The sequence below is a fragment of the Acanthaster planci genome, linkage group LG02 (assembly GCF_054643075.1).
Source record: "Acanthaster planci isolate LZ-2023a linkage group LG02, COTS_SCS, whole genome shotgun sequence".
Lineage (NCBI taxonomy): Eukaryota > Metazoa > Echinodermata > Asteroidea > Valvatida > Acanthasteridae > Acanthaster > Acanthaster planci.
The window spans coordinates 14,832,088-14,847,925 of NC_141778.1; the positions used below are offsets into that span (position 1 = coordinate 14,832,088).

The 15,838-nt window shown below is 42.9% G+C and overlaps 1 protein-coding gene across 1 annotated transcript; it reads right to left on the minus strand.

Annotated features, from left to right (window-relative positions):
- Positions 1-1,800: 1,800 nt before the first annotated feature.
- On the minus strand, positions 1,801-10,150 carry LOC110973317 (uncharacterized). The gene is made up of 7 exons (XM_087133743.1): positions 9,930-10,150; positions 9,210-9,303; positions 8,741-8,865; positions 8,253-8,343; positions 7,281-7,393; positions 6,548-6,674; positions 1,801-5,522 (listed from the first exon to the last, which is right to left on the minus strand). The coding sequence occupies exons 1-7, from the start codon at positions 10,100-10,102 to the stop codon at positions 5,463-5,465; spliced, it is 783 nt and encodes a 260-aa protein (XP_086989869.1). The 5' UTR covers positions 10,103-10,150; the 3' UTR covers positions 1,801-5,462.
- Positions 10,151-15,838: the final 5,688 nt, after the last annotated feature.

The following is a 15,838-nucleotide window of genomic DNA, read 5'->3' on the forward strand; positions in this document are numbered from 1 at the left end:
TGGTGCGCTATCGTCTGGTGCTTGTGGAGGAGTTTACATAATGCGGGGAGGGCGGTCATCAAAGCGAACGCACTTGGCAGTTGTCGATGCATTTGGGTTTGATCGACCGTCAGACTGATTTGCAAGAAGTTCATGCAAGTGAGAACGGTTGCGTCTCACATTGGTGCCATTAGGAGTTATAACCTCGTATGATCGTGGTTGTTCACAGACCTTGGTGACTGTGCCAGGGGTCCATGTGGTTTCCACTGAGTGCCCAACTTATAATGGTGGGAGATCTGGGCCAGCATGCTCATCATGGTCAGACTTCATCCTCTGTCTGCGATACTCAAGGCGATCATGGATCTGTTACTGTTCTGGATGGGGCCTAGAGGGTTGTTGCTAGGGTGTATTGTTCGGATGGGGCGCCCAAGCAAGATTTCTACAGGCGAAGGAAGATGGGAATCGACTGGTGCTGGTCGAAGATTGAGAAGCACTGGTGCGACATCCTGGCCTGACTGGTGGCACTTTGTCATGACAGATTTGACCGTGCGAACTATTCGCTCCGCTAATCCATTTCAACGTGGATAGCGGGGGGAGGAGGTTGTCTGAATGACTGACTACTTGGAACACATATCTCTGTATGCCTGGCCAACAAACTGTGGGCCATTATCAGAGATGATCCCTGTAGATACTCCGAGTAGGCTGAAGATCTCTACCGCTTCACGCGTGACCCCTTCACTGGTGTTTGACAATTTACGAACAACAGGGAACTAAGAGTGATAATCCACAACGGGGAGGTATGTCTCATTGGCAAACATGAAGAGATTTGTGCCAAGCTTAGTCCAGGGTGTAGTCGGGACTTCGTGTGGTTGGAGAGGTTCGTTGTGTTGTCGAGGCTGGTGTTCCTAACAAGTTCTGTATGAGGAGCCATCTGTCGTATGTGGTTGTTTATCTTCGGCCAGAAGAAAGAGTCACGTGCTAGACGTCTGCTCTTTTCAATGCCTCAATGACCAGTGTGAAGGTCGTTTAGAATGCCCTCACGCATGGACTCGGGGATCAACACTTGTCGCCCTCTGAAGATGACCCCACATGACAATCCTAGTTCCTCCTGGTAGGACCAATATGATCGTAGGTCACGAGGAAGGTCTTTGACGGAGTCTGGCCACCCTGAGTAGATCACTCGCTGTAGTTCTGAAAGAACTGGATCGTTGGCTGTCTCTTGCTGGAGCATGTCTTGTCGGGCTCGCCCAAAATGGACGAGATCAACCTGTTGGATGATTGGATGCCTATCTGTGTCCACCTCGGCAGTCGTTTCATCAAGCAGTACATCGTCCAGCTTGGAAAGGTTGGGTAGTCTGCTGAGTGCATCTGCGATCACCATCGTTGAACCTGGTTTGTAGACAACGTTAAAGTCATAACCTTGCAGCTTGATGAGGAGGCGTTGCAAGCGTGGTGGTGCACTTGCAAGTGGTTTGCGCCAGATTGTGACCAGCGGCTTATGGTCAGTGTAGACGGTGAATCTGCATCCAAGCAAATAAGTATGGAACTTCTTGATGCCGAATACAAGGGACAGAGCTTCTCTCTCGATGTTGGAGTATGTGCTCTGAGAGTCGGAAACGCTCTTTGAGGCAAATGAAATGGGTTGTCCTTCTTGAGTGATACACGCTCCAAGCCCACGTTGAGATGCATCCACCTCCAGAACGGCATCGATCTTAGGATCGTAGAATCGCAGGCATGACTGTGGCGAGATACGGTACTTCCTTCTGTAGAAGGTCACGCAGGGGAGAAGCCTTATCTGCACATTTCGGTATGTACGGTGAGACGAAGTTCACTATGCCAAGGAATCGTTTGAGGTCGTCCTTGTCCTGTGGTGTGGGCATAGCGTGGATATCTGTGACTCTGTCTGGATCAGGATGGATACTGTCAGAAAAGTAGATGGAGCCAAAGAAATGTATCTGCTTGACCTTTATCTCACTTTTGGCGCTGTTGAATACCACACCCTCTCGCTGAGCGGTTTCCATCAGATAAATGACGAGTTCATCATGCTCCTGTTCAGTGCGCACAAAGACTGCCACGTCATCTGCGATGCCCACACATCCGGGCACCTGGCTTGTGATGCGATCCATGTGCTGCTGCATGAAATATGTCCTGACTCACAGATAGGCCAAAGGGTAAACGACGAAAGCAGTAGCGGCCAAAGGGAGTACGAAATGTTGTCAGCTCCTCGGATTCCTCTGCTAGGCGAACTGACCAATAACCTGATTTGGCATCTAATTTGGAGAAAAACCTCGCCTGTGCAAATTGTGGGTTGAGTTCGTCCATAGTGGGTATCTTATGTGGACACCGCTTTAGACTGTTGTTTAACTGCTTTGGGTCCAGACACACTCTGAGGGAGCTGCCCCTCTTCACGGATGTCTTGATGGAGCAGCACCAGTCTGTGTGTTTTGAAATTTTACCGATTACCCCCATTTTGCTCAGCTCGGCTTGCAATGTAGGTTTGACGTGTACACTGCATTTCCGAGGTGGATCAATGTGCAGTTCAGCATCGGGCTTGAGGTGCAAGCGAGCAGGTGTCTTGAAGTCACCTAAGGCATCAAACTGCTTCGGGTAACGCTCCCTGAGAACTTGGATGTCTCGAACTCGGGCATTGGGGCTGGCATGTGGCTTCGCACATAACAGTGTGGATCGTTTAAGGTGCAGGGTTTGGCTCGTGGGGAGACCAGCAATTGCAGGTCCTGGCACATCTACGACAAAGAACTTCTCACGAGATTCTCACTTCTCACGTCAAGTGTGGTGAATGCCTCAGCTGGTCCTCGCCGATACTCTGCTGCCGTACATAAGTCTGACACAGATAGAGTAATAGAGTTGAACATCTCAGGAGGTGTATCCATTGTGGACTGGTCATCCAGGTAGTCTTGTTCTTCAGTAGCACGGTTGGGGTTGCATTCCTTGGAACAACTGCGAGTGGAGGCGCAGCTGCGGTTACTACGCCTTCTGGATGTGCTACGCGACTGGCGGCGTTGTCTGCCAGGTGATTTGCTTGATGAGCGCCTTACTGACCACACCCTATCTGGATTACGTTGCTCTTCTTCAGAGAGACCTGAAGCATTGAGTCGCCTTAAGCCTTCAGTAACCACAGCAATCTTCATTTTGATGACCTGTTTTTCAGGCTGTCTGATGTCGCTATCTTGAATGTACAGGATCACGCGTTGTTTGAAAAGCTTGAACTCCTCTGGCACGTCCTGTGCTTTGCCAGTTCCTTTCTGGGAACTTGGCCATTTTGCCCCGTTTTTGGTTCACCACAAATTCGCTACCAACAGTGTACGCAATGCAGTTAGCAAGATAATAAAGACTGCTGTTGCTTAGCAGATACAGTACAGCGTTATGTGTACACAAGTTGGTCACCAGTAATAAACTTGCAGTTTGCAGACTAATGTACAAACACTCATGACATTGTGAACAACTGCTCAAAATTATAAGGAGCCCTAGACAATCTCAAACTTACACAGTTTTGATAACTGCATACAAACTATCAAAAGTTCAAAAAAAATATCAACAGTTTAGTGTTCGACAATTTAATCCAGTTCACTGTTCGCACAGCCCACCAGTCCCTGGATACAGTGTCTTGGGTAGACAGGGTAGTACCACAGGATGATTCACCTGGTGGGGCCCTGGTGTAGTATATTTGAATTAAAAATATTTTATGAAAGATGAAGAATCATTTCGGTCATTTGCAATTCCTAAACGTCCGGAAAGTGTTTTGTAAGTCCACTTTTCATTATTGGCAGCAATTGTTCGCCTGAAAATACATCTGAAAAATTGAATACAATCGCGTTCTTTTTTTTTTCTACCTGTTTTATAGGGTGGATTTTTTTCGTTCAGTGCCCCTTCCAAAAACGTCACTGCCGTGCGTCGTCTGCAGTACGGGCAAACTGTAATGTGTGCTTCTTAACTGTATCATGCACGCACAGTTGTAAACAACTAAATCGTCACTAACACCACGAACTGACACACATCTTCACTTTTGTGCCAGTTCATGAAAAGCGTGATTAGAGCAGTTTTGGTTTCACGAAGTGACACAAATGTGTGCGCGCGCATATTGTACACTCGTGCACTATTGAACAATCTCGTTTTCCCGGAGCACAAGTGTGTGTTTTGTCAATATAGCATAGAAAAAAGCTTTAAATGTCTAAAATGGTTTTATTTTCCCCGTAAATGGCTGACTAAACTGAAAAAATGCTCTTAAACTCGTAACTGTGTAAATTAAGGAGAACTTCGATTTCTGAATACAGCAAATCACGGAGCACGTGACGCAAGACATTTGTGCCTCTTCGTGAAAACGAAAATATCATATTTCTATAAAATACGCGTTGAAGCGCGCACACATCTATAGATTTGTGTTACTTCGTGGTGTTGGTGACGAAATGTCCGTTTCGGCAAAGGGACTTGAACATACGAGATGGAAACGGTAGGTAAAGAACACCGATAAAGAACCGCAAATTGCCAGGTATGGTATTTTCAAAACAGGAGCTACATGGAGCTGGTTCGTAGATTTAATCATCCTTCATGGTGCAGTTGGAGATTTCAAGTTATTACTCTCGCACCGTATCCTCATCAAGTTCATTTTGCTTGTCTATGATATTATCGAGAAAAATTACTTAATCCTCAGCGGCTCCTAAAAACTGCATCTTCCATTTTACAAAGAGAGATAAGAATACCATAGGGCTTCTTGGTATCCACGTTTCACATTCCGTTTGGAGATCAACAATGAGATGACTACACTGTCGATCAGACCGCCCATTCACGGAGGATTTGCAGCATATGTTATCGTACGTATACACACATGTTGCATTTATAGCGTTTTGTGCTCTCATCCACGGAATATATATGAACATTGTTCCATTTCCCATACTCAGTTTTCTTCGTCAGTTTCTTCGCTGGTAGTCCCCCCGTACGCCCTTTAAGATACATTAAAAAAGTCAGTAATTTTGAAGGACCCTTTCTGAACTGACGTCAGTCGACTGAATTCATATGTCAGCCATCTGGAACTGAAAGTGAGGTAAAACCTTTCATTTTAGGAATCCTAGATTAAAAATAATAGAAACGCGACGAAATATAAATTCATGCCAAGTTTGATTTAGAATAATTATAAAGTTGTGATAACTCTTGTCTAAAAAGTTTCAAGGGACATTAGCAAAAAATACAGAAAAAAAAAACACATACAAAGTGAAGTTTAGAACCTCAAATACATGTAGTCTTGAACCACGCCATTTCATACACTAAATCCAGTATGATGGATTAACGGAACAAGAAAAAATGGCTTCCCCGTGAATAAAGGCCGTTGGGATAAAAAAGACTGAAATTGTCACCAGTGTACAGTTTTCTTGAGTAGTATTGTGTCAAACCATGACCATATGTGAGTTTATTTCTCGAAATCCATTCGTGTCGTGCACCATGAATTTCAGCATACGCAGCATGTCAAATTATTTCACGTTGTCATATCCAGACTTCTTCCCACAGGTGAAGACAAATATGAAACCATCCTAAGTAAAAAAGGGACAAAGCAAAAAGGATTATTGTGTACAAGGTAAATAAAGTCAATTTTTTGTGATTAACTGAACATCAGCACAGCTAATGCCAGTGGCCTGCCTACAGTCGAAATACCCTGCTTAAGTATGAATAAAATATGTGCTTGGCCGGTCTAAACGTGCGTTTAAGGCCGGCTCAGGAGAACAGACGCGACTACATGCCCGAGCTGCAGGAAGGCATTATCAGGGTTCGTTCTCCTGAGCAAGGTCTTAACGTTTGGTTGAGACTAGTCAAGTACATATTTATTCCTATTCATAAAATACCTTTTTATTCAGAGAGTCAAAAGAAGTCAGCATATCACGGATTTCCAACGATTTTGTTATGAAACTTTACTTTCATTTTCGCAAACAATCCCATCTATTTTATGGTAGGCATATATTGCTTTTAAAAGTTGTCCAATAGAATCCCCTTCATTGAACTTGCAGCGCACCGCGGTGAAGTAGCCTTGGTCAAGGCGTTCGTCATTCGTTGCAGCGCAGTGCGCACCTGCCGCTCGAAATCAAGGCAAAGAGTGACCTCAAGCGTTCGTCCTGGTTCAGTTGATTTGCAAATTTCTTAAACCGCGTGAGGTCGCTCTTCGCCTAGATTTCGAGCGGTAGTTGCGCACTGCGCTGCAACGAATGCCTTGACCAAGGCTACTTCTAAGCGGACATTATCAAATGTTAATACACGGGCACGTGTCGCGTTTCGACCAATAGGAATAGAAAAACTATCCAAGGTATTTATGAATAAGGATTAAATACATTTGAAAAAGCAATAGGGGCTTTGCGTGGTATCCATCATGTAGGGCAGTTCTTTTGTTCCACATACAGGGAAACCTCGTTTGTGCTGTGGAACAAAAGCACTGGCCTGCAAACCCTTTTAAACATTTCTTCCGGTTTCCAGCCCCCTTTTATGAAATGGAAATAATTTGACATAAAATTCCCGGAGGCATCCTTATTCCTTAATCTCATGGAGCTGTCACAAACGATTGTCCTACCCGAATACTGCCGTAGAGATTAGTCCAAATGTCTCTGTTGGGTATTAGGTCTGTCCCCTCAGCATGGCGCGCAAATTTCATGAAGAGAACTCCCGCAACCAGGTACACCACTATCAACACTGGAACACTGGAATATAAACATGGTTGTAAAATACCGAAGTGTCAGGCTGGACTCCCTGTGGAAAATCTGAAGCTCATGAAGCTATAAAACGGATTATAGTTCCACGATTTGATAAACTTATTGTCTCAGCCTGTCAACCCCCGAGGTAGGGGGGGGAAATATTAGTAAGTAAAATACAGCGTTTTGTGTTTCTGTATTTTCCGACCATAATTTTGAAATACCAGGCAAAGACAACGAACTGAAGTGCAGTTAATGGTCATAACAATGTCCTAAGATTATTTTATTATGACGCATTTACGCCACGGCCATCATCAGGCTGCGGCCGAAGTAACAAATGTCCATACGGAGAGGGCTGCCACAGTCCAAAGCGCTCGAATACGGCCACAGATAAAGGTACATTCTATTCCCTTGTTCAGCATCAGACCATTAATAGACTTGACGCTAGCGCCCTCAGCTGGTAAATATCCAAATAAATTGGAGCTATAAACCTAATGGTGTTAATTTTGCAAAATTTTGTAGCCGAAGATGACTCTTACAACTTGGCCAGAATAAGATGCAAACATGGAAAAGGTCTCAGCTTGAAAGAGCCAAAACTTGCTAAACAGGACTTACATGATACAAAGGACAGATCCTGGACTGATCATGCCACGATGTGGGGGATTAAAAGTTGGTGTAGAGGATTGACAAGCCCCAGGACAGGCACACTTGGATGTTAAGGTGAAATTCTGGTGAAGGTGAAACCGCATGTAAAACGATGATTTTATGGAAACGAAGAAAAGAGGACATACCGGAGGTTATCTTTTTTTTTAATGTTTTGATCGTGATAGTGTGGAGAATTAAAACAACCGAGCATCTTGTTGAATAGAGACGGGAGTATGGCATGCAAAGTGAACATTTAATCCGCGTATAGAGATAATATGTCTATTCTTAATAGAGATGTCTCTTATTTTGTTTCCAGTTCCACACACTGGGCCAACGGAAAGGTCATTGTAACGTAACGCAGCAAGTTCCACTAAAAACAGGGGGTTGTTTCACGTTTCTTAGTTAAATATGTAAACAACTACGGGAGTACAAGTATTAAGACATGATTCGAAACCCTCAAGGTTTTTAAACACAATACGTCGTGGGCGACCTGCTGACCTCGGAAGCGGAAACTTAATACAGATGTATCTATTGGTTAATAGAGATATCTCTATTAGTGATAGAGAAATCTTTATTCCGGGAATAAATGTTAGCTAGGCACGTCTAGGAATTGAGATATCTCTATTCCGGGATTCAAGTTAACTTTGCACGCCATGCAGTAGCCAACGAAAAAGTAACACCCACTAATATTTTCCACGTTATTTCATAGGAATGACGAAATTTTAATGTTTGTATATTGGCATTTTCTAGCCCTGCGGCCTGCAAAAGTACACATGTAACTGTCTACGTGTAGAACTTGTTCATGCTGTCTGCAATGTAGAAGTTGGCAACTGAATTATTGGCTATTTCGCCAATCATTTAGCCGTCTGCATCGCTGGATGCTATCAATACGGTGAACAGTAGCCTAGGATTACTTGAAAATCATGATTCTATGACGCTCACATATGTTGTAGGGTTTTCATTTCCGGAGCCGAATGTGTCTAACTTGGGTTCATCTGCACTTTGATCACACACCAGTTTCACCAATGATGTCCTGTTTAAAAATGGAATTAGATGGCATTTGTTTGTTAGTGGGAGCCCCGCAGCCAAGCAAATTATTTAAACTATTATTCCAGAATCAATCAGTACTGATAACAGTCTTTAAAGTCACGGTTAGTTAGTTAGTTAGTTAGTTAGTTAGTTAGTTAGTTAGTTAGTTAGTTAGTTAGTTAGTTAGTTAGTTAGTTAGTTAGTTAGTTAGTTAGTTAGTTAGTTAGTTAGTTAGTTAGTTAGTTAGTTAGTTAGTTAGTTAGTTAGTTAGTTAGTTAGTTAGTTAGTTAGTTAGTTAGTTAGTTAGTTAGTTAGTTAGTTAGTCAGTTAGTTAGTTAGTTAGTTAGTTAGTTAGTTAGTTACGGTTCAACGATTAAAACCTTAGAACCAAAAGATATTACCGAATAACTCCTTGATCCACGCTAGAGTACCGAATAAAGTAATTATCGGTATCTTGCGTCCATGTTGCTGTGGAATCACCAATGGCAAATTTCTGAGATGGATCATCAAGCCCTTCTTGGCAAGCCTATAACAGGAAGAACAACAAAACTGGCGCACATGTATTTTGTTTTCTACCCTCCATTTTTATTGTCATGAAGTGCAGCATTTGGTACGAGAATGCATGAAGCCATGGGCGTCGCTAAGACTTTTCCCGGGGGGGAAGGACTCATCGACAGTGAACTGACCAAAATAATACGCGATTTCCATCCCTTACTCGATCCCGTTCCCTATTTTTGTGTTCCCCTGTTTGTACATTTTTTTTTCGGGGGGAAGGAGGCGCCCAGGCTGTGAAGTCCACAGAACAGTACTGTATGTCCTAAAAGGTTGTCCAGGAAATAGATTACGCTGTGATCAATTTGCAATACTTACAACAATGCTTTGACAGGCACTAGTATCCGACCAGGCATAGCATGGATTGTAAGCATACTTCCACGATCCGGCTCCAGCTTGAACGTATCCAAACCTGAAGGGGTTAAGATAATGTTGAACAGATATTCAGTAAACTGTGTCAAGCAAAATCCAACCAGAACCATCAGTAGCGTATCGGTAGCTTTTTGGGTCTGTGTGTGTGTTGGGGTTCAAATTCATAAGGTTTGGCTTCGGACTTCGGGCTTATTTGACATGATGTTGGGGGAGAAAATGATCAAAAGACTTACTCGCGGTCCCGAGAACCCGGCGTTCATTTCATGATGTTGTTTTTCATAGGGTTTGGGTGATAATGTTTGATAGATAAAATAACATTAAACTAAACATTCGATAAATGAATATTAAAATGAAAATAAAAGTGAAAAAAAAAACCCATCGAGGGGCAAGTTGCCCCCCGCGTGGTTACGCCACTGAGAACTATTATATCAGAACATCAATAGCTGGTTTTGTGAAGGCCTAGTAGTTACACTTTGCCGCTTCACGCTGTGATTAGCAGGCAAACAACATAAATACGTGTATTAAATCAAAATCAACGTTCCCTTGATGATCCAACTAAAAATCTTACAACTACATGATTGGCAGATAAGCAGTAACAACTAATCACATACAGTGACCACGTATTACACTGGGAGGACATTTCTAAAAGCAATACAAAGCACAAACCTTGGAGCTTGGCTCCCCTGATATCCCAACGATCGGATGTTGATCTCCTTACCGTCGTCTGTCTTGCACGAGCAGTCATCTACTTTAGCACACGCTGGCAAGTCTGCCTGGCATGTGCCCATTAAACACGCGTAGGAGATGAAAAGCAGTATTCTGTTCCTGAAACGTTTCATTATCGGGTAAAAACGATCTGTTGCTGAAAAAAAAACGACCGGAAAGTGGACTGGCTGCCAGTGTGTGTATACATGACGGTGAAGGTCATATGACGGTGGCTAAAAAGGGACTGTGTAAATAGTATTTGAGCATTGAACTTTATACTGGGACCACTCAAGTCTAGTTTGCAGAACACCGTGTAAGGCTAAAAGTTCAAAATACACTTTGCGGTACTAGAGACCATCACCTCGGGAAAGAACGTGTACCGTATACATGTAATTGCAAAACGAATTTCAACGTGGATGGGGTTTCTGATAATGAAACGTCAGATCTGGTACGGTATTGTAACGAAAGAACCTTAGGAAACAAGAAAAGACAATAGAGATGGAAGAAATTCTTGGGGAAAACCTGCAAGTGACCTAGGCTTGATTCGAACCTATCTTACCAAGGTGGAAGGTGAGAAAATTATCGCTGCACTAAACCGAGTGCCAAGAGAAAAACCTGAGTACGTAGTCTAGCGAAACAGTCAATGGATTGATACAAGTTTGGTTAGAAATATCTGGTCCCCCTGACGTCTGCTGCACTTAGTGGTGCGTAGTCAGTAATTTTCTAGTTAGTTCGTCTCCAGATGTCAAGAGGGAAGCATCATCGCGTATTATTAGCGAGTTTAGTGTTCAACCTCGTTTAAGTTTGGGCTGTGCTTTAAATTTTGTCGGCACCATGTGGACGGCTGCGAACGGTGAGACTTTAGAGTAATTATTAGGGAGCTATCACCTATCATAAAGTGGGAGGGAGTACCAGCTTGAGAGGCCGAAGGTTGAGCAGAAGTGGCTGGGAACGTAAAGGCTCGTGGGGCTTGTGCAACGGTGTTCCCACTGCGGTCTTGTCGCGTGTAGTCACACTGAGGCTTTCTCAAAGCTCCGAAACCTCAGTAAGCCAATAGAGCCTGAAAGTTGACCCCTGATGGCGCGCTTCTGGAACCCTTGGATAGGAAAAATAACGTGTAAAGATTTTAGAATTTGTAATATTTTTTCGTTCAGTTACTTCTTAAAAGATCCAACTCAGAAAAAGGGCTTTGGAAAATATTTGCTAGGCTAAGTATATCAATTTATAGAAACTGAAAAATTACCTGACCTAAAAGAGAAATATCCTGCCAAAAATAGACCCATCACTTACGACAATCTAAAATTCATGAAGATCAGTGCAATGCAAAACAGTCCTTTAATTTATAAGTAGTAAATCTAAAGCAATATTCTAATTCACTTACGAAAGATTCTAAATTTTATCTAACCTTTGCTGACAACAACTGCATGGTGTCAACTCAACAGAATCTGGAAACCATCGACTGGAAGTAGGTGAAGTTTTGCAACGTTGTACAATCTCATTTTCACGTAAGCACGGGCAGTGAAAACAAACGTGCATGAACATGGAGACCTACATGTAGATACGATATCGCCAGAAGTGAAAGGTCGTTAAGAAAATTTGTTTTGTACATACATGCATCTCAATGTAACTTTTCCTAAATATTACTGAGGAAGACAAAGGTAAAATTCCAACATGAGTGTAGGTATAAAAAGGTATAAAAAAAGTGGGGAGGGGGCACCAGTGTTTTCCATCCTTTAAGTGATCAATTTTTGCGAAGCCATGGCGTGGGGTTCGGGGCCCTTAATCGGGCCCCGGGAAATTTTGGATTCTAGATTCTCTCTGGTGCAATCTTGAGGACTTTCCGGGCCACTTGCTTCTGTAATTTGGCCCCAAATTTGCTTGCATTTACAACGTGAAATAATGACAAGAATTTCCAGTAAAACCGTAAACCAATATACACGTACGTAGGCCTACGTGCTGTACCATACAATTCGTTTCATTTGTGTTGCATATTATATACATTAGCACAACTCTACCGATTCTGCTAATGTGTCGCTCCCGGTGGCCTTCATGAGGCTTCTGCAAAAAATTGATATGACGTATCGGGAAAAAAATACACCTTCAGTAAGTTTATGATGAAAATTGTATCGTGCGTATTTATTCAAAATGACCACGGACATCGTCAGCATACATTACACGCTGGGTTTAAAAAGATACCTTCTTTAAAAAAAATACTAATGCGATATTTTTTTGTCATGGAACAGTCAAATAGTAAAATCCGAGCAGTCGACTGATGTAAGTAAAATTGTCTGGCTGTTTTATTGCGGGAAAAAATTGTGTCCAAAGTTCCCGACAATCTGCACCAGGGTTCCATACAAGTAGGGCTGTAGGCCTACTGGCGACAGGATGTACGGCCCTACTTGTATGTGTGGCGCTAAGTCGTGCCCACTGCCCATGTCAGGTGCATTTCGAATAGTTATTGTAACGGTTCTTTAAGTTGTCATTCAACTTATTACAAGCTGGAATACGTAAGAACAGTCATACCGTTAGAATTCTTTCTAACCAGATTGAGGGGTGAGAGTTTATGATTACCACAACTAAAATTTCTTTCAATATTGCCCGCCATCTTGTTTTGCACCTTGCGTCCTAAAGGGGGCAGACCATTAATTCAAGTGAGAGTTTCTGAAAAGTGCCCCCCACAGTATATTTTGAAAAAAGAGATTGTTTGGCCCCCAAAATGGTGAGATTGTGTAAATCGTTGCCAGGATCAACTCCCTGGGTCTTCGAGCTTTCATATGAGAGCAGAATGGCTAAAAACTACGGTTGAAAAATGGTCCTAACACTATGAATTTCAGCACCATGAATTTGCAGTTAATTTGCAGTTCCACTGTGAAATTGTTTTTTCACTGCAACTTCATGGCAGTTCACGTGGTGAAAACATCGTGAAAATAATCCCGGATATGACCCCTTGCCGACACCTTGAGGTCAAGTGAAAACACCATGAAAATGCAGTGAGCCCATTTAGGGGGCCTTCCTCGTTAACTTTGCGGTGGGGCTAATCCTTTAAATTCTTTAAGGACCCATTGTCTCATAAAAAGTACCATTATCTGTCTTCTTACTGTGGTGGTGACAGGTGTAAATGTACACTGAACACCCCAATCACAATGTTCGCATCCTTGCAATGTACATGTAATCCCGGCCAGGTTGTTCATACACTACATCATGGCCTGTAGCTGAATGAGATCATTGTAGGGACTTCAGCAAAACGACTCCCCACAAATTATGTCACCTCACAGAAACATTTATTTCAATTTTGTGGCATATCTGTGATTTATATTTAATTTGCTTGAGTAGAGTTATACTCATGAATATTCTGGAAATTCATATTCCCATGGCCATTTATGATCTTACTCATCGACAATTAAACAACAGTCAGCACCGAGTGCACACTGTTATGCATGATGTTGGAGCAGAAAACACTAGTGCCAAAAAGAATGTTGACATTTGGGGGAAGACGCAGACTAGTGAAAATTCTGCTTAAAGACTAGTAAAAAGCCATCACTGCTGCTTGTTATTCCACCACTTTGTATACAGTTTCACAGTCTTTTGGCAATTCCATAATTCGATGTGGTAACTTCACAACTTCACCACTCAATGTGCCTTTTGCCCACAAAAGTTGGAAATATTCATATGTCTTCTGGTATGTGGTCAAGGGGGGGTGTTGTGACATCTAACACCAAGTTTCGTGGAATTTTATGAATCGTGTCACAGTTTAGAGCTGGGGAAAAAAAACTTGTGTCCTTCCTCCATGGTTCTACATAAGCAAAATGTGCTTATCAACTGTTCAGCTGCATCCGGCAAATTTGAGCCATCGTACGTGTATCCATCTCTTCTCACAACTCAAAAAAGGAAAAATCAATCCTGTCTTTTCTAGGAAAGACAGGATCCTGTGTTCACAAAACACCTGCTTTACATTCACAACATGTGGAAAGAAAGTTTTGTGGTTTTCACAAGTTCCCTTCGCATTTCGCTAATCACGGTAGTTCGAAAACACGCACGCAATATTGCTTCATGCAAGGTTTCCGCTGGTTCCCGGAGGCCCAGACCTAAACAGGGGTATTCAATCGCTCCTTTTGTTGGTAACCGGTACGCTAATTCCTGGCTGTCTATCACAATAATCTTTTATTACGCTTTGACAGTTAAACCGCTGTTTTCCCATCTTCCACGGTGGGAAGCTGGACTGGTGTACCGTTATGAATAACAATAGGACCATAAGCTACGAAGATGTTGACGTGAAAAGTCCGTGAAACTGCTGTGAGCTAATCCGCTCCCAAGCTGATCAACTTTCCACCGTGAAAACGGGCTTACATTGCCTTGACAAAAATTTCACGGTGATTTAATAGTAAAACTGCATTTTCACGGTGTTGAAAGTTCATAGTGTAAGTGCCCGAGAAAGTTGAGAGTTCCACTTGAAAAATGGTTGCAATCAGACTTCGGAAAAATCACTTTTTTGGGGGGGGGGTGATTTTGTTTTGTGGGAATAATTAAAAATGTAATTGGTTAACCCACAAAAAAATTGAAAAGAAATTGAAAGATTAGTGACCAGACAAGAAATCTCAGGGATGTTGGCGTGCATGTTATTGGGCCCTGAACAGTGCTGATTTTACACTGTTTTCAATGGAGTTTGAATTGGACTGTACCCCTAATCATGCATGCCTTCAATGTGGTCCAACACTCGTCACTAACGTTGACCAACGTGCCACGGGCATGGTGAAATTGGTCCCTCATCAAGGCCGGACAAGAACACACACCCCTAGTGCGTGCCGAGGTGTATACCAGTAATAAACAGGGGTCGCCGCGTTCGAGTTAGCTACAGGTACTCGTAATATCCCAGGGCAAATGACTCCAGATAATGCGCACGCATCCTATCAGAAGTAGCCGCTCGAGCGCACCATGGGTTTCCAGCATTTACAAGAACACGATGTAATTTGATGCGACGTCCAAGACGAGAAAAGTCGGCTTAAAGTGTGCCTTTCCAAACGTTTTGAAAACTAGCCTTTTCTGAACAAACTCAGAAAAGATGCTGTGTAAATATCGTGCTTCATTATTTTTGCGTCTCACAAAAGTGGGGGGTGTGCCCCCGCCCCCGGTTCCGACAGCCATGCTTAAAGACGCAGCGTGTTCTGAGGATTACAGTGACATTGTAGGCTGTTGCCACGTTCATTGCCATTTCCTTCAGGGTTGGTATATTTCCAACAAACGGACAGGCCTAGTACTTGAGTCCTCCGTTCGTGACGTAGTCCCCCGTTATGTGCACATATAACCGGTCGTATGCGTGTGAGGTGTAAGAAATATGTTTGTGGGATAGTCAAGGGCTGCTGTTGTGGTGTCCCCGTAATCAACCCCCCCCCCTCCATCCGAGAGGCGACAGTTAGCCCAGTCCGCCACAATAGGATAAGCAGCACTTTGGCTGCATAATGAAAGTCTAAACCGTAAAAACGTTTGTAAGAGTAAAATCCACTGATTTATACAAAACTAGTTTTAAGCCTGTATGACAACATCATACCCCACAAGTACATTACAAAGTGCAATCTTATTATCTACCTGTTATTTACTGGAAATAAATCTATGTGTATCAGGGGAGTATTCAAGGGACAAGAGTAAACAAGAGTTTCCACACACTTCAGTACAATCAGCACAATCGGATTTTTTTGGTGTCGAAATATTTTGGGTTTCAATTGGTAATGAATTCTGCAGCAACCCCTGCCTTTCTCGCTTAAGAAGGTATACCGGTTAACTGAAATGAGGTCCGCTTTGGCGTGATATCAGACAATTCGGCATGTCCAAAATTTCCTGAGATCTTTACAACAGTCAGATACAATTGAAAAAGA